Source organism: Rhincodon typus, chromosome 13, assembly GCF_021869965.1.
Source record: "Rhincodon typus isolate 14 chromosome 13, sRhiTyp1.1, whole genome shotgun sequence".
In the NCBI taxonomy this organism is placed as follows: Eukaryota; Metazoa; Chordata; class Chondrichthyes; order Orectolobiformes; family Rhincodontidae; genus Rhincodon; species Rhincodon typus.
In genome coordinates, this window is record NC_063344.1 from 27,084,637 (window position 1) to 27,105,318 (window position 20,682).

Below are 20,682 nucleotides of genomic sequence, written 5' to 3' on the forward strand. Positions count from 1 at the left end.
GATTAAACAAAAGATGCTTGTGTATGGACTAATGACAACATAACTAAATCCTTTCCACAGATGATAGTAATTCAAGGTTCTTAATGCATTGTAGGTACGGCAAGAAAAATGTACTGGATTTTGGGAAATTGGCATGTGATTGTAATTTTGCTTTGGAAGTTGCTATGATGAGCATACAACAGGTTGCCAATTACAGATTGTGAAAATCAGCACAAATAAAAACTATTCCACATTTGTTTGTCATTCATGTTTGTTTTTATGACTGCGTTGTCACATTGGGAATTCATACGGGCAGAACTCTTACTCTTTTAATTATTAAAGCAAAAAATACTGCAGATGCTGGAAATCTTTTTTTAAAAATAGCACCCAAAATTCTGGCAACACTGAGCAGACCTGGCAGCATCTGTGGAGAGAAAATGGCAAACATGTCAAGTCTGTTATGTTTCTTTCACATTGGAATGATCTTGAAAAGAATTGCGACTTCAAATACTGTGAACACCAATAACTGAGAGTTTATTAAGTGAATAGTTGAGCCATGCAGACTAAAACCAACCCAGGTTTGGTTCCTATTCTACTGAGTTGGCTGGTGATAAATGTGACATTCCAGGTACTGTGGTGAGGTTATGCAACTTTGAATTAGGGAAAAGAAGTAACAAAAAAAAATGCACAAGTGATGATAGCTGGAGATACATTTTATTAGGAAAGCAGCAGTTTCATACTTGAATGATTTTGTGTTTTAGAGAGAATCTTGAATGGTTGGCCAGAGCCACGAACTGGGCTAAGTTTACAGCAACAGCAAGCCTGGGAGTGATCCATAAGGTAATTAATTGAATTCCAGTCTAAGGAAGAACAAAAAGTTCAGTCCTAAATGAATGCCCTAATTTTGCTCTGTTAACAATTAACGTTTCAGGACTATGGCTTTTCATTAGAATTATCTTTTTTGATTTTTTTTCATTTTATTGAAGTGATTGTGACTTCAGAAAATGTGGCTTGTCGATGGCTTTGTTAAATAGAAAATTAATTTTTACTTCTACCAGATCAGTTGTTTTTTCTTTGTGTCTCTTCGCACTCGTTCTCTTCTCATGCTGTCATTTTGCTTATTTGTCCCTATTTCTTCAAGTTCAGAGTTGTTGGTAACTAACTTATAGCGCCATTAATGTAATTAAGTGCCTCAGTGGGATTCCGGAGAGTATTACAAAACAACGTATGACACCGAATTGCATAAGGCGATATTAAATTACTGGCATTTGCCCTGATGAAGTATAGTAAAACCTTAAATTGATCCTAGGATCGGATGGTTGTCATATAGTGAGAAACTAAGTGAGCCTATGCACTGTGACATTTGGGCAAATGAGAAATTATTGGATTGAAACATGCCAGATGCACGGCCTTGATAGGGTGGATGCTGAGAGATGTTTCCCAAGGCTAGAATATTTAAAACAAACAGGAACAGCCTCAGTTTCAGGGGACAGTGATTTTAAGTCTGAGGTTAAGAGGAACTTCTTTACTCAGGGTTGTGATTCTTTGGATGTCTGTGCAGAGATTTGGAAACCCCGACCATTCAGTAAATTTAGAGTCATAGCATCATAGAGCCGTACAGCATGGAAACAGATCCTTCAGTCCAACTCATCCATGCTGACCAAATATCTTAAATTAATCTAGTCCCATTTGCCAGCATTTGGCCCATATCCCTCTAAACCCTTCCTATTCATATACCCGTCCAGATGCCTTTTAAATGTTATAATTGTATGAGCCTCCACCAATTCCTGTTCCTTAGGTCCCTTTTTAAATCTCTCCCCTCTCACCTTAAACCTGTGCTCTCTTGTCTTGGACTCCACTACTCCAGGAAAAAGACCATGTGTATTCTCCCTATTCATGCCCACCATAATTTTATAAACTTCTATAAGGTCACCCTTTAGCCTCTGAAGCTCCAGGGAAAATAACGCCAGCCTGTTCAGCCGCTCCCTATAGCTGAAATCCTACAACCCGGTCAACATCCTTGTAAGTCTTTTAGAACATAGAACAGTACAGCATAGTACAGGCCCTTCGGCCCACGATGTTGTGCCAAACTTTTACCCGAAACCTAAGGTCTATCTAACCTCCACCGCTATCTTATACTATCGTCCATATGCCTATCTAATAGCCGCTTAAATGCCCCTAATGAGGCCGACTCCACTACCCTCTCCGGCAATGCATTCCACGCCCCTACCACTCTGAGTAAAGAACCTACCTCTGACGTCTCCCCGATATCTACCTCCTTTCACTTTAAAACTATGTCCCCTCGTAAAAGCTTCCTCCACCCTAGGAAAAAGTCTCTGGCTGTCTACCCTATCTATATCTCTGATCATTTTGTACACCTCTATCAAGGCACCTCTCATCCTTCGTCGTTCTAAAGAGAAAAGCCCTAGCTCTCTCAGCCTTTCCTCGTAAGACCTTCCCTCCATTCCAGGCAACATCCTGGTAAATCTCCTCTGCACCTTTTCCAACCCTTCCACATCTTTCCTGTAATGAGGTGACCAGAACTGGACACAATACTCCAGATGTGGCCGAACTTTTGTATAGCTGGAGCATAACTTCATGGCTCTTGAACTCAGTCCCTCTATTAATGAAAGCTAACACACCATACGCCTTCTTAACAACTCTATCCACCTGGGTGGCAGCTTTCAGGGAACTGTGAACATGAACCCCAAGATCCCTCTGCTCCTCCACACTGCCAAGAATCTTTTCGTTAACCTGTATTCTGCTTTCAAGTTTGTCCTTCCAAAATGAATCTCACACTCTTCAGGTTTAAACTCCATCTGCCACTTCTCAGCCCAGCTCTGCGTTCTATCAATGTCCCTTTGTAACCTAGAACAGCCCTCTGCACTGTCCACAACGTGACCCACTTTCGTATCATCCGCGAACTTGCTAATCCACCCTTCCACTCCTTCATCCAAATCATTTACAAAAATCACAAATAGAAGAGGATCCCAGAACTGATCCTTGTGGTACACCATTCGTAACTGAGCACCCTTTTCTGAACCCTTTCAAGCTTCAAGGCATCCTTCCAATAGCAAGGAGACCAGAATTGAATGCGGTATTCCAAAAGTGGCCTAACTAATGTCCTGCACAGCCGCAACATGACCTCCCAACTCCTATACTCGATGTACTGACCAATAAAGGCAAGCCTGAGCTGGTCAGATTTTGCACACTCGGGGATATGGTGTTGTCTCAAGGCAACGAAGTTGAGGCAAAAGATTAGACATCATTTTCAATGGTAGCCAGCTTCAAAGGGGTCTTCTGGTCTGTATTTGGTCCCATTTCTTGGTTCTTATGAAGCAGTATCTTCAACTGCCAATAAACGTTGTAAAGGTCATTTATTCTCTCTTTAATCCTTCGCTTGTATGTGCTTTCTAAACCATGCCTCATTAATGTATGTATTAGCCACCTTCATAAATGTTTGCCACTTGCGTAACTGCACTTACGTTAATCATTGCACAACATTATTTTGCTTTGACCCATGTTTTCTGTTACGCTTATTGGTAGAGATGAATTATTTTGCTAAGAAAAATACTCACTTTTTTGTTATTCGAATAAAACTGAAGACTTTTTGATAATTCTGCATCTACATTGATATTAAATATCTTACCTAATGTTCATTTTTATCCGAATGCCTTTGTGAACTGTCTTGGTGCAACTGTTAACATTAAAGTAAATACATGTAGATCATTGTAATGCCATACTGATGTATTTGATATGCATTCCATAACTTGCTAAGGATGAAAAATTCTACCATGCCAATTTTTTAGGCTAATCATTGGTATTCCTGTGCTCCTTTTATCTTCCATTTTCATACCACGTGAAGTATTGTGCCAATTTGGAAGAATGTTATGTTTGTATTTTTCTTTAGGGAAGGGGAAACTGCAGAAATGTTAAAATACTAATTGCATCATTGAAGTTGAAGGGTTATCGTTTCAATGGAAATTGCCAGCTGACAAGTGGAAAGTGGTAGATAGATGGTTTGCAACAATTTAAACAACTTGAAATTTTGACAAGTATTTTGTATTGGGTTACTTTGAGTGTTTTAAGTCAAATTGGAAATCCCAAGTGTCGATAAATATATTATACCCCACTTGGCCAATTTCATTAGGTAATTGATTAATAATTCATTAGTATGTTTAACTAGACCTACATTTTTTTTTCTCATCAACTTGTGAAAGTAGTCCATTATTACAGTATTGTACCCTATCATCATCTTGAATGATATTTCTGTCATTCCTACTAAAAACAGTCATTCCAACTTCTTGCCTAAAAATCTCCAAATGCTGAAATTTCTCCTTTATAATTATAATTATAACTTCTAATCTTTGGCAATATAATTGTGGATTTATGTTGAATCTCATCCATTCTTTTTGCATTCTTCCTATAACAATGCCAAAATTTCCATGCAGCATTTCAACTATGGCTTGATTAAAGTCTTCTGCAAGTTCAGCATGACTTTGTTTTACTCCTTACCTTGTTAATACAAAATTGAAGTTCCATTTATCTTTTTCATGGACTTAACTATTTGCATTATCATATTTTAATGACTTATGCATATTCTTTAAGGTCTCACAATTCCATCTTAATCACATAATGCAATATCAGTGTATTGAATATTCTGCTGGAATCCCGTCTATTTCTGCAGCTTTTTCTTTCTTTATGTGTCAAATGACAGCTTCAACTTCTGCCACACTAGGTGGGAGCCCAAGAACATCTTCGGGGAGTTGCAGGATTTCCTCAAACAGTCCTCGTCAGCAATTATATCACAGTTTAGGAGCCCTTTAAAGTATTCTTACCATTGGAAGCCGATATTTTCTGTGTCTCTGAAAAGGGTTCCATCCTTACTCTATCCCGGCTTGAGGCCAAAGGTATTGGATTGCCTTGGTGGCACAGAGGAAACCTGGGTGTTGTGCTTATCAGCAAGGAGTTGCAGCTACTTAGCTTTGTCAGTTCATCACTGGTTCTTGATTTCTCTCATTCTTCTTTGTAACTCCACCTTTGCTGAGTTCTCCTCTTTACCATGATGGCGGTATTGTTTTGCCAGGCATTGATGAAAGGTTTTCTCCTTTTGATGAGGTCTTGGATGACGTGGTCATTCTCATCATACCAGTCTTGGTGTTTCCTGAACTTGTAGCCAGTGATTTCTTTCCACAGCAAAAGATGATGGCTCTCTCCAGCTGTTTTCAGGTTTACTCCACTCCGTTAAAATGAACTCTTTTGGAGATTTTGGTGAAGACGTTATTAGTTGTTCACTAGTCTGCTTGGTTTTTGAAGCCACTCAGTGATGAGTAGTTTTCTAAACTATTTCTTCATTTTCAGTTGCTTTTGATAGACATTGAAGAGCAGATGAGCTGGTGCCTGTCCAGCAGTCATTTGCACTGTTCATTGTTCTAGTAATGAGGGCATCCTTTTGGTGTCTGGATCGAAGGATGGCGTAGTTGATCATGTGCTAGTGCTTTAATCATGGGTGTCTTCAAGAAGTCTTGAACTTGCATTTTTAGTATATATTTGTGGTGATCTGCTGGTGTTCTGCATATTTGAGCAGGAGAATCCCATTGGAGTTGCAATTCTCGATCTCTTCCTTATCGATGGTTCCTGCCAATCCTGGCATTGAAGACCCCAAGGAAGATGATTTTATGTTCCTTCGGGATGTTGGTGAGCATGGTATCCAGGGTGGAGAAGAAGCTGCTTTTGGACTCATCTGTGGCATCAAGGGTTGGAGCGTAAGCACTCATAGCTGTTGCCTGTTGGTTCTTGGCAAGTTGTAGACAGAGTCATGTGGCAGTCGTTGACACCAACAGGGAGTTCTGAGAGTCAGTTGACGACTGATTGCTTGATCAACAGAGAAATCCTTCCAAACATGGAACATTTCCTTTAGCTGGAAAGTTACCTCACAACTCGGGCTGATATTGATGTAGAGTTTCAACACCTGAATTGAAACACCTACCAAGCGTATGGTCAGAAATGTGGTTCTAGCATCAGGTTCGTTAGCCATGCAAGGACCCACAGAACCCATGACCAGTAGCATGGAATTGCCTTTGGTGGACAATCACACTGTTTGGGGAGTGATTGCTGACAGTGATCTCAATATTGTTTTTAACCTATTTAATTAAGCTACTGCTTTTGATATTCTTGGAAAAAATTGTTTAGAATTAACTATTAAAGATACACAGTGTATGTCTGTACATCTCGGATATTATTTCCCTGAAATTTATGTTGTGGAATTCTGATTCTTTTCCAGGGTCATGAAAAGGAGGCCTTGCAACTAATGGCAACTTATTTACCCAAGGACTCCTCACCTGGTTCAGCTTATCAGGAGGGAGGAGGCCTGTACGCGCTTGGTCTCATCCATGCAAATCATGGTGGTGACATCATAGAATATTTGCTCAACCAGCTAAAGAATGCCAGCAATGACGTAAGTGATGGATGCTTTTTAAAAATGGTCACTATACACTATACATACACATAAAATTGGAATTCTGAGACACAACAAGCACAAAGTTGCAAAAACTTTGTAAAGTGATCATCACTAGACTTAAGTGCACTGTATCAGATGTGGGTAATTAACAAGGTTTGTGCAAACAATACTGTATGTTATTCACTATCTTTTGCATTGCTGCTGCAAGTTGAGAAAGTTACTATTTTATTGTCTGCACATGGTTGTAGATGAAGTGTATCATAGAATCCCTACAGTGTGGAAACAAGTCTTTTGGCCCAACAAGTCCACACCGACACTTGGAGCATCCCACCCAGATCCATCCCCCTACAACCCACCTAAGCTACACATCCTTGAACACTACAGGCAATTTAGCATAGCCAATCCACCTAATCTGCACATCTTTGGACTGTGGGAGGAAACCGTAGCACCCGGAGGAAACCCATGCAGACACTGAGAGAATGTGCAAACTCCACACAGACAGCCGCCCGAGGGTGGAATTGAACCCGGGTCCCTGGCCCTTTGAGACGGCAGTGCTAACCACTGAGCCACCGTGCTGCCCCAAAGTGTAGTTTGCTAAATAATATCAGCTAGTTTAATTTGACTTGCCTGTTTTTCCTATCAAACAAATCTCTTGATTTTGACAATTTTTTGTTCATATGTAGATTGTACGTCATGGAGGGTGCCTTGGTCTTGGTCTGGCTGCACTTGGCACTGCTCGACAAGATGTCTATGACCTGCTCAAAACAAACCTGTACCAAGATGATGCTGTTACTGGTATGGAAGCAAGAAACTTTATCCTTAGAAAAAAATTGATCAAAGATTATGTAGTGTGCTTGGAATACTGTTATATTGCTAAATGCCTCTTGGTTTCCAATTTTTTGATTTTGAATTCCTTTTCCTCATCTTTCCTCTGTCTGCTCCCAAAATAATTTTTTAAAAATCAATTTAGCAACCATTGTCATAAAGAATGGACTAGTGCACATTCACACGAGTGCATAGTAGCTTGCTAGTTGTTGCTCAGCTATCACACCCAGGTTGGCATCTCAGGATGCAAATGTTAAGAAGGGGCTCTTGTGACACAGTGGTAGAATCCCTACTTCTGAGTAGGAGACCCAGTTTCTAGTCCCAGATGTGTCATGGTATCTATGAACACATTGTTTAGAAGATATCTCCAAACGGATCAGATTGTGCACTTGAAGATTTGTTCACATTACAGGCCCACTTTAATTTTTGTTGTAACTCAAGTGCTTCGGGATAATTTGTATTTGATTATAAATACTAGCTTACTTTGCAAGCAGATTACAAGTCCTAATGGTAAAATACAACTTGCTATCTTGATAATGTAGATCAATTTGGTAATGTAGTATCCGAATTATTTCAAATCGGAACAAAAAATTTGTATAGCACATTTGAATTCTAGGCATACTGTACAAATAATGGTGTAAATTGGATTTCACTATATATTCATCTCTAAATTTGTGTTTCCCCGTGAACTGAAGGGATCCTCTGACTGCTTTCCCTTCTCACACGTTTAACTAAAGTGGCACTTTTATATGTTGTTGGGAATATATATATATCTATCTAATGGTCTTATTAGTTTCTCAAAATATATTTGTTCACTTAATTTCTAACATAATGGAAAAATACATCTTGCCAAAAATGTTTTATTGTTCTTGTCTCTTTATGAATGCCCTAAGGCAGCAGGGTGAAGAGATGTGGACATTTATTCTTTTTACGAAGACAACTACTTTTTGTAAGAAAGATCTGGTTCAGCTTTCTTTTCGTTACAATGTGTAAAGCAGCCTTGTGTTGAAAAATGTATGATGAGCAAATTAATTTTAGAACAGCTGATCAGTCATAGATGAATAGACTTAAGATAAACTCTAGTCCACCTGACTAGAAACAAAAAGATGTTTCCCTTTTTTTTTTATTGGACTGGCAATACTTCTGTCCTGACATGATTGTGTTAATTTTCTTGTCCTCTTCAGGTGAAGCAGCTGGTCTGGCACTGGGACTCGTCATGCTAGGATCAAAGTCAGCTCAAGCAATTGAAGATATGGTGGGTTATGCACAGGAAACTCAGCATGAAAAGATTCTTCGTGGCTTGGCTGTGGGCATTGCAATGGTCATGTATGGCAGAATGGAAGAAGCAGATGCTCTAATTGAGAGTCTCTGTAGAGATAAGGTAAGAGTAATTGGTACATTTTTTCCAAAGTGCTTTTCACATTTTTTTTTACTGTAAAATGAGCTACCATGGTTTTTGTGTTACAGCATTTACAACAATTTTTATATTTCAGCATTTTAAATATAGGTAAGATAATATTTCTGAAAGTCCGTTATTAATGATCATCGTGTGTGCTTTTGTTTGAGATATTAGCTTGTGACAACTAATGGTGCCTGTTACTCGTCAAGCACTTTTTTTTCTTTTGTGTTGTGTCATTAAATCAAGCATTTTCTTCAAAGTTTAAGAGGGATTAATTTTCCTTTTAAACAGTTGCTGACAAGAATAATTAAAACATAAGCAGTAGCGGCAAAAGCCAATTTGATGCATCCAGTCTACTTCTCCCAAAGGCTGTATTGCAGCTAGTCCATCATGTATAATACTCCAACTATTAAGTGTCTCAAGTAAGGTTCTTTGTAAATGCATACTGGGGCCCAAAGCTAATCAAGTAAAAAAAAGTCCCCAGACTGTTTGACCTACACAATCCACTTAAATGCGCTATGGTGTTATACATAGTCTAGTTGTAAACTTAACTAGTGAAAAGTATGCTTTGGAAATAATTTTTGTAGAACCCAAATGTTTATAGATACACTGGTTAAAATCTACAAAATGTATTCAATTCTCTAAACTAGCATCTCTGGAGGACGTGGACTTAAGAGGTAATTCAGATATGAGGAAAACATTGGTTATGGGAAGTAGATAAGTTGTAAACAAACATGGGAAGTAGCTGAAACAAATGCCAATGTCACATAGGGTCAAATGGCAGAATTGACTGCACTGTATCTGAATGCACACGAGATTCACAATAAGGGTGGGAAGTTGATGGCATGTGTAGAAGTAAATGGGTATGGTTTATTTGGAACTGTGGAGACATTGCTGCAGCGGGACCAAGGCTGGGAACTGAATACTGGATAACATTTCAGAAGCAGAGGCAAAAAAAGGAAACAGCATGGTAATGATGATGGTAAGAGCTGAGACCGGCATAGTAACAAGACCGGATTTTAGATCAGATGAATAAAATGTAGAAATTGGGTATAACTAATAAATAGTAAAGGATAGTAAACATTTGTTGGAGTTGTTTATAGGTCACCAAACATTGAGATAATATAGGTCGCAGCACAAATTAGGAAATCATTGGTGCGTGTACGAGGATATTGTAGTAATCATGGATAACAGCAGTCTGTACATAGATTGGGTAAATTTAATGAGTACCAATGCTGTGACGGACAAGTTTCTAAAATGTGTACAAGGTGGTTTTTCTATAGTGTTGTTGAAGAACCAATAAGGGAAAAGGCCATTTTATGTCCAGTATTGTGTAATAAAAAGAGGCTAATTAACAATCTTGTTTAGAAAACAACTTTGGGAAGGCTGGCCCTAAAACTAGTAATGTCCATTAAATTTGAAGCAATATAGTTTGTTCTGAAGCCGGAGTCTTCATATTTTCCTTCATTTAGATTTATACAGGGCATGTTGGTTATAGTGGATTGGGAAACTATGTTTAAAAGGTATGATTGTAGACAGACAATGACTAGAATTTAAAGAATTACTACATTCTTTTCAACAAACATACATACCTTTTATGATATAAATCTAACAGTCAACCATCATTAACAAAGGTGGTTGAAATGCCTAATGCAAGGGGGCATTCATTTAAGTTGAATGGCAGAAAGTTCAAAGGAGACGTGAGGGGCAAGTTTTTCCACAGAGTGGTAGGAGTCTGGAAAGTGCTGCTAGGGGTGGAGGCAGGTACAATAGGGGTGTTTACGAGACTTTTAGATAAGCACATGAACATGCAAGGAGTGGAGGGATATGGACCAAGGGCAGGCAGAAGGGATTGGTTTAATTTGGTACCACGTTCGGCACAACATTGTGGACCAAAGGGCCTGTTTCTGCGCTGTACTGTTCTATGTTCTATTAAAAACAACTGTAAAAGCTTCCATATGTGGTGAAAGGAAAAGATTAACAAAGACAAATGTGGATCTTTTACAGATGGATAGGAAAATTTATGGTAGGAAGTAAGGAAATGGCAGAGAAGGTAAAGGTTTGAAGAAGGCGTGGTGATCCCATTCCAGCTTAATAAAATTCTTTTAGAGTTAGAGGGTAGATGTAGAAAGAATGTTCTAGAATCAGGGATTGCAGTTTCAGAATAGGGGACATTTAGGACTGAGATGGTGAATCTTTGGAAATCTGTATACCAGGAACTGTGGAAACTCATTCATTGAATACTGGGATTGATTTCTAATACAACAGCATGAAGGAATTTGGGAAAATGGCATTGAAGTGGATGATCTGCCATGGTCTAGAATTATGGAGTAGGTTCAGGGGGCTGAATAGCCTGCTTCCATATTTCTAATAACTGAGATCAGCTGCATAGAACAAAGGAAGTTTCATTCAGTGATCCCAAGTTGCACTTGCGGCTTGGGGAAAAAATAACTCAGAAAAATTGCAGATGGCTAAAAGAATGGGAAATGCTTCAGAAGATCAAGGGAGGTTACTGATTTCCAAGAAGAGTTTAGTCTTGCAGTTTCTATTCAGACACTGTTATATACACACAAATTGTACTTGTATTACATGCTTGATATATTTTCTGGGCACTTGTGATCTATACAGGACCCCATACTCAGACGTTCTGGAATGTACACTGTTGCAATGGCATATTGTGGATCTGGAAATAATAAAGCGATCAGAAGACTGCTACATGTTGCTGTAAGAAGAAATAGTAAAAAAATTTAAGATTAAAAAATTGGTTTAACGCATTATTTTACTATCTGGATGATTGTTGTTTATCATCACTTCCCCTCTTAAAAATGCTGACTTTTATTCGAATCTGTTTGCAAGGGAACCAATACCCTAAAATTGACCATGTTCCATGTGTAAGTCTGGACAGATGAACAGTTAAAAGAAAGAAATAATTTACATTTCAATAGTGTTTTTCATGGCCTCAAGACTGAATTACAGCTAATGAATACTTATGCAGTACAGTTATTGTTGTAGTACAGGTAATACAGCCTGTTATCGCACAGCAAGATCCCACACCAGCAATGAAGTAATGTCCAGATAAAAACCAAAAGAACTGCGGATGCTGTAAATCAAGAACAAAAACAAAGTTGCTGGAAAAGCTCAACAGGTCTGGCAGCATCTGTGAAGGGAAAAACAGAGTTAACGTTTCGGGTCCGGTGACCCTTCCTCAGAACTTCTGTCACCGGACCGAAATGTTAACTCTGTTTTTTCCCTCACAGATGCTGCCGAACCTGCTGAGCTTTTCCAGCAACTTTGTTAATGTCCAGATAATCTTACTCGTGATGGTAAGTATTGGTTAGAGTGCTGGGGGAGTTCTTCAGCTATTAAAAGTAGTATCATGTGATCGCTTACATCTATCTGAGGGGCAGAGTTGTTTCATATTTTACCTGAAAGACAGCATCTCAATTTATGCAGCCATGCTTGAAATCTGCACTGAGTACACCACGTTGACACCAAACTTGATGCTGTCTTCATTTGATTTATACACACAGTGCTTTCTAACAGAAGACACTGGTGAGGACTTGACAACTTGATCCTGACTATTTTCTCATTTCCCCAAGTCAGCCAATTCCTCCAGCATGTGGACTGAAAGTCCAACTAGTATCAGACTAATTATTGCTCAAATAATACAACAAGGCAAGAATAAAAATTTGACACTAGCATCCAAATTTTTCAGTGGTGCATTGTGAACTATCTATACTCAGAATTTGGTAGAGTTAATTTCTATTAATCATTTGTGAAGTAACTTGACCTTTATTATAATAGCCCGTATTTGTGTGCTTTGCTATTTAATGGAGTCAGAGAGGAGCTGCTTAAAACAATAGAGTCTTTACAAGTAAGAAGAAAACAATTGACCTTCTGGCAAAAATGCCTTTAATTTTAATTAAGATATTCAATTGTGTTCACTCAGCTCATCTGATAAAGCTGCACAAAAGGCAAAATCAGAAACTCCTTGGAAAGCAAAAATTATGCAATATGCATTAAAACTCAAATTTGTAAATTTTTTTTTCTCTGAAGTACGCAAATACATTATGGTATTAATGTGAAGCTAGTTTTTTGGTCAACAGATAAATCAGGATGAAATAATATTTCTAGAGCTACCGTCAAGTATTCTGTTTGCTGAACAAATCCCCATTTCCTTGTTTTCATTACAATATGTTAGATATCACTTGCATTATAGATAATCATTATCAGATAATTCTTGGATTAGCAATGTGCAGTATGATAAGTAAATAATGTATCTCACAGTTTGGGATAATTGCATCTGTTAAATCTGGATTATATAGCATCTATCTAAATTTCAACATTCAAAGAAGTTCCCACGAGAACTTGGGGGAAGAGTTTACATTTATACATTACGTTTTCAGATCACAAGAACACAAGAACTAGGAGCAGGAGTAGGCCGTCTGGCCCTTCGAGCCTGCTCCACCTTCAATAAGATCATGGCTGATCCTTTCGTGGACTCAGATCCACTTACCCGCGTTCTCACCGTATCCCTTAATTCCTTTATTGTTCAAAAAAAATCTACTTTTTTTTAAATGCGTTTACTGAAGTAGCGTCAACTACTTCCCTAGGCAAGGAATTCCATAGATTAACAACCCTCTGGGTGAAGAAATTCCTTCTCAGGTCAGTCCTAAATCTGCTCCCTCTAATCTTGAGGCTATGCCCTCTTGTCCTAGCTTCACCTGCTAGTGGAAACATCCTCTCTACTTCTATCTTATCTATTCCCGTCATAATTTTATATGTTTCTATAAGATCCCCCCTCAATCTTCTGAATTCCAATGAATATAATCCCAGTCTACTCAGTCCTTAAGATATCTACAAATGTTTAAGTCAGTTAATTATTTTTACGTACAATGCTTGTTTAGAAGATATACGTTTCTGATACTGATGATATTTTCATTGAAAATGAGGTTGATTTTGGTAAAGACGTGCCTCAGATTAAAGATTTTCCTTTGCTTTTTCAGGTGAGTGATGTCAATGATGATGTCAGACGTGCTGCGGTTGAGTCACTTGGTTTTATCTTATTCAGGTATAGTGTTCTGTTCAATTATTTTGGTGCTGAATGTTTTGGTTTGAAATGACAACTGAAGTGTTTGATTATACATTACCTGTTCTAAGTTGTTTCTTCTTCTGCCACATGGTGGTGATAGTTGGTGTGTTTTGGACAAGTGGAGTTTTTACCTTTTAAACTAAAGAAAAGTCCTTAAATGCTGGTTAGTGAAGATACTTTCATATGTTCATAATGAAATTCCATTTTGGTGTGTTCACATTTCTATTTCTTCCCAGACATTCTGTCCTAGACTATTTCATTATACTTTGTGTAACTTTGTTATCATTAGCATGAAAGGAAGCTGATGTCATTTTTAAGTAAGTGAAAATATCCTGTTACATAACATTTCTTTATTGCTAAGACAAGAATATTTTCTGTCTTCCTTGCTGGACAATATGCAGTTTAAGTTGATGTTTTTCCTTTGGTAAACCTTGTCATGTAATCTGATGAGTACCTCCAGGGGTGGGGAGATTTTGAAACTAGTAAAGTCCACATTGAGACCATTGGGTTGTAGGCTCCCAAGGTGGAATATGAGGTGCTGCTCCTCCAGTTTCCAGGTCTCAATGTGGATTTTACCAGTTTCAAAATCTCCCCAACCCCAGCCTCATCCCATGACCAACCCTCCCTGTCATCCCCTCCTCCTTGACCTGTCCGTCTTCTCTCCCACCAATCCGCTCCTCCCATCTCACCTACCAATCCCCACCACTGCCTGCCCGCACTCATCTATCACCACCCCACCTACCTTTCCCCAGCCCCTCTCATCCCTGCCTCCTTGTCCTGTTCGTCTTCTCTCCCACCTATCTCCCCCTCATCCCCGCCTCCTTGACCTCTGTCTTCTCTCCTACCTATCCGCTCCTCCCACCTCACTGACCAATCCCCACCACTGTCTACCTGCACTCACTTATCGCCATCCCACCTACCTTCCCCAGCCCCACCCTTCTCTCTCTATTTATTTCAGAGCTCCCTTCCCCCTCCCCCATTTCTGAAGAAGAGTCCCAACCCGAAACGTCAGCTTTCCTGCTCCTCTGATGCTGTCTGGCCTGGTGTGTTCCTCCAGCTCCATGCTGTTATCTCTGACTCCAGCATCGGCAGTTCTTACTATCTTTACTGTATGTCTTTTATTCTTTTCCTTAACGGTGCAATTAGCTTTTATATTTTGTGCTGAGCAATCTTTACTCTGGTACTAACATACATGAGACAAACATACACAAGAAGAACAGGAATGAAACAACTAATTGCTGTATCAAGTTTGCAGGCAGTGATGTTTAGACATCTCAACTTGAGATTTTGTACCTACGAGGATATATAAGAATATTTTTCTAGAAGGCCTATTATGAGATGGGTTGTACAGTCCCCAGGGCTTACGTAGACGTTTATTTTTTTGAAAGATTTAATGGAGCTTCCAGAATCAAAATTTATGCTGTCGAGCAACCATATTTCTGAAAAGTTTCACTGCCTGGTTAAAGACTCAAATTTAGAATCTTACATTTGGTTAAACTATAAACAAAGAACTGCAGATGCTGGAAAGCTCAAACACAAACAGAAATTGCTGGAGAACTTGTGCAGGTCTGGCTGCATTTGTCAGTATGAAGGGTCGCTGCACTTGTAATGTTAACTCTGCTTTGCTCTCTATAGATGCTTCCAGTCCTCCTCAGTTTTTCTGGCACTTTCCACTTGCTATAGGCTATGCTTTGGAATGTGTTTCCACCAGTCTTGTGTCACTTGGAGAGGGAAAGAGTATTGGTGAAGGTCAAGGGAAAAGTTCTTGCATCCCACTTGAATGCACCTCCTGATCATTTGAACAAGGACCATTTAAGAGAGGCATTTTACATCATTATAGACAGGCAAACATAGACAAGTGTTCACTGTTCATGGGATTCATTGACTTATTTTCTAAGTATGTTAACTTAATGTGAACACAGCTTGACATCTATGTATTAATACTTGCACTTTGAAGTGATAGGTTTGGTGTGATTTAGAATTGTTGGAGATGACCGGGATTATTACAATCTCAGTTTGATATTAAAGCTAGTTGCTTAATAGTAAATTATAAAGTACTAAAAATGGCTGCTAGACTTCTGGAAGATTTTAAAATTCTTTCTGGATGAAGTTGATTTTAGCTCTTTTGCTAATGAATGTCCATGATTGCACATTTATTCTCAAAGCGAAAATAATTACAGGCTCAACTTGATTCAGGAAATGTTAATTTTAATGAGTATGTCTTGAATTTACCTAAAACTGTGGATAACTTCCAAGTAAGTACATTGGATAATGAATTTTTACATGATGAATGCAAGGCCTTCGGTGTTTATTAACAACAACTGTGTTTCACTTACGGTTAACTATAATTTACAAAGGAAGGAACTTTTGATGATCCTATCTCTTTAAATTTTGGTTATGCTAGCTGCCTTGGATTCAAAGCTGAGTTATGAGCTGCAGTAATTTGTTTAGTGATAGTTTACATTCCTGTCTGCCTGAATTCCCTTAGAGGGTATGGAGATGGCGTCTGATCTGATTTGTTATTGTATAGTCCAGCCATAACTCTCGACCACCTGAATACCAAATAATAACTGTCCAAGTGCTCTAGGGTAGGTGCCAGCTGATTCAGTCTTCAATCAGTTTTTGAGTGGAGAGAATTAAAGCTAAAATTCGGTGGCACAGTGCCTCAGTGGTTAGCACTGCTGCCTCACAGCACCAGGTACCTGGGTTCAATTCTAGCTTCAGGTGATCGTCCTTATGGAGTTCGCACATTCTCCCCATTGTCTGCGTGAGTTTCCTCTGGGTCCTCTGGTTTCCTCCCACAGTCCGAAGATGTCCAGGTTATGATGGGCAATTTAGCATGGCTAATCCACATGTCCAGGGATGTGTAGGCTAGATGGATTAGCCATGGGAAATGCACAGTTACAGTTAGAGGGATAGGGTAGGGTGGGTCTGGGGGGGGATGCTCTTCGGGGGATTGGTGTGACTTGATGGATCAAATGGCCTCCTTCCACACTGTAGGGACTCTACGATTCCAAAAGAATCATATATTCCATATTCATATGTTTCTATATCACTGAAAGATTTTGCGATTTTTTTACTTGCAATTCAAGGTTTATTGTTGGATCTCCTACCTCAACCAGAAAAATATAAAATTATGCAGTGCACTGTTCCAAAAGATGTAAAACCTGTTTCATTACATATATACATTTATTTCTATATTTAATATATGATAGATATATATAAATGTGTTACACATATATTTAATACCAAATATAGATCTTTGGGCAGCACAGTGACTCAGTGGTTAGCACTGCTGCCTCACAGTGCCAGGGGCCTGGGTTAGATTCCACCCTTGGGAGACTCTCTGTGTGGAGTTTGTACATTCTACCCATGTCTGCGTGGGTTTCCTCCAGGTGCTCTGGTTTCCTCCCACAGTCCAAAGATGTGCAGGCTAGGTGGATTGGCTATACTAAAATGCCCATAGTGTTCAGAGATGTGTAGATTAGGTGGGTTATGGGGGGATGTGTGAGGGTCATTGTGGACTTGTTAGGCTGAAGGACCTGTTTCTACTCTGTAGGGATTCTAAGGATTCAAACTTAGATTGGACAAATTCTGACGGAGCAATCAAAGAACATATTTGTGAGACTTGAATTTTATAGAAATTGTTTTACTTATATAGTGGTATCTGCCTAGAATTGGAGTACTCAAGGAGCCTAACAATATGCTTGGTTTGGTTTTGCATTCTCTGTGCTTTTGAGACTTATGGTTTTGACCAAAAGGATTTGCTAACAAAGCTGAATCTTAAAGGTGATTAACATTTCCATCTTTAAAATGGAAAAAGAAAAATCAGTGTACAGGCCTCAAGTTCTATGTTAGCTTATTTTGTTCAATAGTTTCTGTCATAAAGAACAAAGAAAATTACAGCGCAGGAACAGGCCCTTCGGCCCTCCAAGCCTGTGCCGATCCAGATCCTCTATCTAAACCTGTCGCCTATTTTCCAAGGATCTGTATCCCTCTGCTCCCTGCTCGTTCATGTATCTGTCTAGATACATCTTAAATGACGCTATCGTGCCCGCTGCTACCACCTTCGCTGGCAACACGTTCCAGGCATCCAGCACCCTCTGCGTAAAGAATTTTCCACGCATATCTCCCTTAAACTTTTCTCCTCTCACCTTGAAATCGTGGCCCCTAGTAATTGAGTCCCCCACTCTGGGGAAAAAAGCTTCTTGCTATCCACCCTGTCTATACCTCTCATGATTTTGTAGACCTCAATCAGGACCCCCTCAACCTCCGTCTTTCCAATGTAAATAATCTGAATCTACTCAACCTCTCTTCATAGCTAGTGCCCTCCATACCAGGCAACATCCTGGTGAACCTCCTCTGCACCCTCTCCAAAGCATCCACATCCTTTTGGTAATGTGGCGACCAGAACTGTACGCAGTTTACCTTCTGTAAAGATCTATATTTAGTATTAAATATATGTAATGAAATAGTTTTTACATTTTTTAGAATTTTGGTATGATCATGTTTAATTCTTTTATTTCAGGAAGCAAACAGATGTTTTGCAAATTCAGCCATTTCCTGCTGGTATATTGCAGTATTCCTTATCCGATGAAGTTCAGTTTAAGCCTGCCATCATCTATCTACTTTTCCTTCAAATACTTGTGTCTTATGTTTCTTTGATCCCTGGGTGGAGAGTCTACTCAATGGTGTTTACTATTTGGTAATATAGGGGATAATAATATGCTTTCACATGTGAAAGACAAACTATGTACCTGAAGAAAACTTTCTCGTCTTAAAAGTTGGCACCAAATAGTTAAGAACCTAGTCATGTTACAAAATTTTTTATCACAAAAATTGCATTTTAATTTATGGTATGAGGAATGACATCATGAGACCATCAACGACAGTTGTGCAGTAATAGGTGGGGAATCTTTTTGCAATGCCATGGTGCAATGGTCATCTTTTTAGTTTTTTATATTCCTGATGTCCACCTAGTTCAATCTGTTTTCAAGAGGTTAGGCAACTCAGGGTAAATTAGAAATCTGAGGAATAATGATAATGCCTTCCCTGTTCCCCTGTTTTGATCTCTGGAATATTTTGTTCCTCTGGCTCTTCTGCATGTCCCCATAAATCACAGCCTCCATTTCTTCAGATTCCTAAGGCTGATGTCGGAATTCTGTCTCCCGGCTTTCTCCTTTACCTTCTTAAAGCCAAGCTTTTGTTCGTCCTTACAGTATAACCTTAGACTGAGCAATCATTACTTGATTAGACCTCTCTGAATTACTCAGAGATGTTTTTTTCTATTTTTTTTACCTGGTATAAGAGGAACAGTAAAAGAATTAAGGGTTATGGTGAGTGGGCGGGTAAGTGGAGCTGAGTCTCGAAAAGATCAGCCATGATCTTATTAAATGGCGGGGCAGGCTCAAGGGGCCAGATGGCCCACTCTTGCTCCTAGTTCTTATATTCTTATGAGCATTGGCTGAGGTTTCAGGAGAAGGTTGCTATCTAGCTGACTTCTGTGAAGAATATGTCTAATATTAAGTTTTTGTAAAATGCAGGCAAAATAAAATTGGATCTCAAATATACAATCTTTATCAACAATGAAAGCTAAAAAATACTGCATGAAAATGGTGACTAACAAAGTCTCACTGTGTTATGTGACTACGTGATGATGGTAATGTAGAAGACGTTGCAGTTTTCACACAACTAAACTCTGTATGAACCATTTTTTTCACTTCACTTCACTTCTGAAAGAACCACTGTTCACGTTGTGAACCTGGTATATTGAGGGATATTGAAAAGTATGGAAAGACATTTAAAATAAATAGGCTGCTTCTATAATATTCCTATTGAAATGCACTTAATGAGTTCGAAAGCTAGCCAAAAAGAAATCATTCATAATTTAAATTATGAATGTTACCATAACAGTTTAAATCAGGGAGCAACTTCATATTACAACAACTATGTATTGGTGTTCTTTCTCTACTCAATACAGGTCAACTTTGGAATGTGAGGGATAAAATTGCAATACACAACACTTGATAGGTGGTAAAGTGGCAGCACTGTGGAACATCCTAAAGAGATACTTGGGATGGGAAGTTTTCTAAGGAATCATGTAAATGACTCAGGAATTTTGAGATTGTACTTTTGAAATGAAATAAATGGCCAACTCACAAAAAGACATATGTATATAACGCCTGCTGAAAGGAGGGAGCAGGATATCTTTTGTAAATCGTAAATAATTACCAATACAGGAATCTGACAGACCTGTTGCTGTTGATTAGTGAATGGAAAAAGCAGGTAAGGTTCCTGCATTACCAACTAGAAAATATTTGTGGACAAAGAAGATTGAAGTTTGCTTTTAATGTTGTTTATTGCTGAATTGCTTGCTAACGATGAAGCCTATACATGAAGAATGTTCAAAGAAATTCTGTAGCCACTGGCTCAAATGGAATAATAAGCCAACATAAATCAATGTAAAAGGTCAATGAGGTCTGAAATTTATCGTAATGTTAGAACCTAACCTTCTTGTTACTTAGTTTGAAAACATCTTATTACTAAATAAGCACTGACCTAAATTATGTAATCAAGTGATTACTTATAAAGCTTTCATTTAACTTGAAGTGTAAAACTGAAAGTATAATTAAGGTTTCCTTGGTAAATTTATTTTTCAAACTGCATTGCCTCTGCATATAATGTATTATTTTAAATGTATAACACAACCTTAGAACATGCTCTAAGCCATTTATGTAGTTTATAATGTGCAATTGGATGTGACAGGGTATCCAATATTAAATTTAATGTTAATAGATCCGTACTGGTCAGACAGACATATAATAATTATCTCTGTTTACAGGAAATATCCTGATAGATGATTTGTCTCTTGTTAATAGTAATGAATACATGCCACACTCTCCTTTTTTTTGGAAAAGTGTATTTCCA

General features: G+C 38.6%; 1 protein-coding gene across 1 annotated transcript in view; it reads left to right on the plus strand.

Annotated features, from left to right (window-relative positions):
• The window catches only part of psmd1 (proteasome 26S subunit, non-ATPase 1), a 90,656-nt gene that overhangs the window by 19,459 nt on the left and 50,515 nt on the right, over positions 1 to 20,682 (plus strand). Inside the window, exons 11-16 of the mRNA XM_020537188.2 lie at positions 741 to 819; positions 6,263 to 6,436; positions 7,123 to 7,234; positions 8,449 to 8,645; positions 11,292 to 11,387; positions 13,670 to 13,734. Coding sequence (XP_020392777.1) covers positions 741 to 819; positions 6,263 to 6,436; positions 7,123 to 7,234; positions 8,449 to 8,645; positions 11,292 to 11,387; positions 13,670 to 13,734 — 723 coding nt within the window. The remainder of the gene's footprint in view (positions 1 to 740; positions 820 to 6,262; positions 6,437 to 7,122; positions 7,235 to 8,448; positions 8,646 to 11,291; positions 11,388 to 13,669; positions 13,735 to 20,682) is intronic.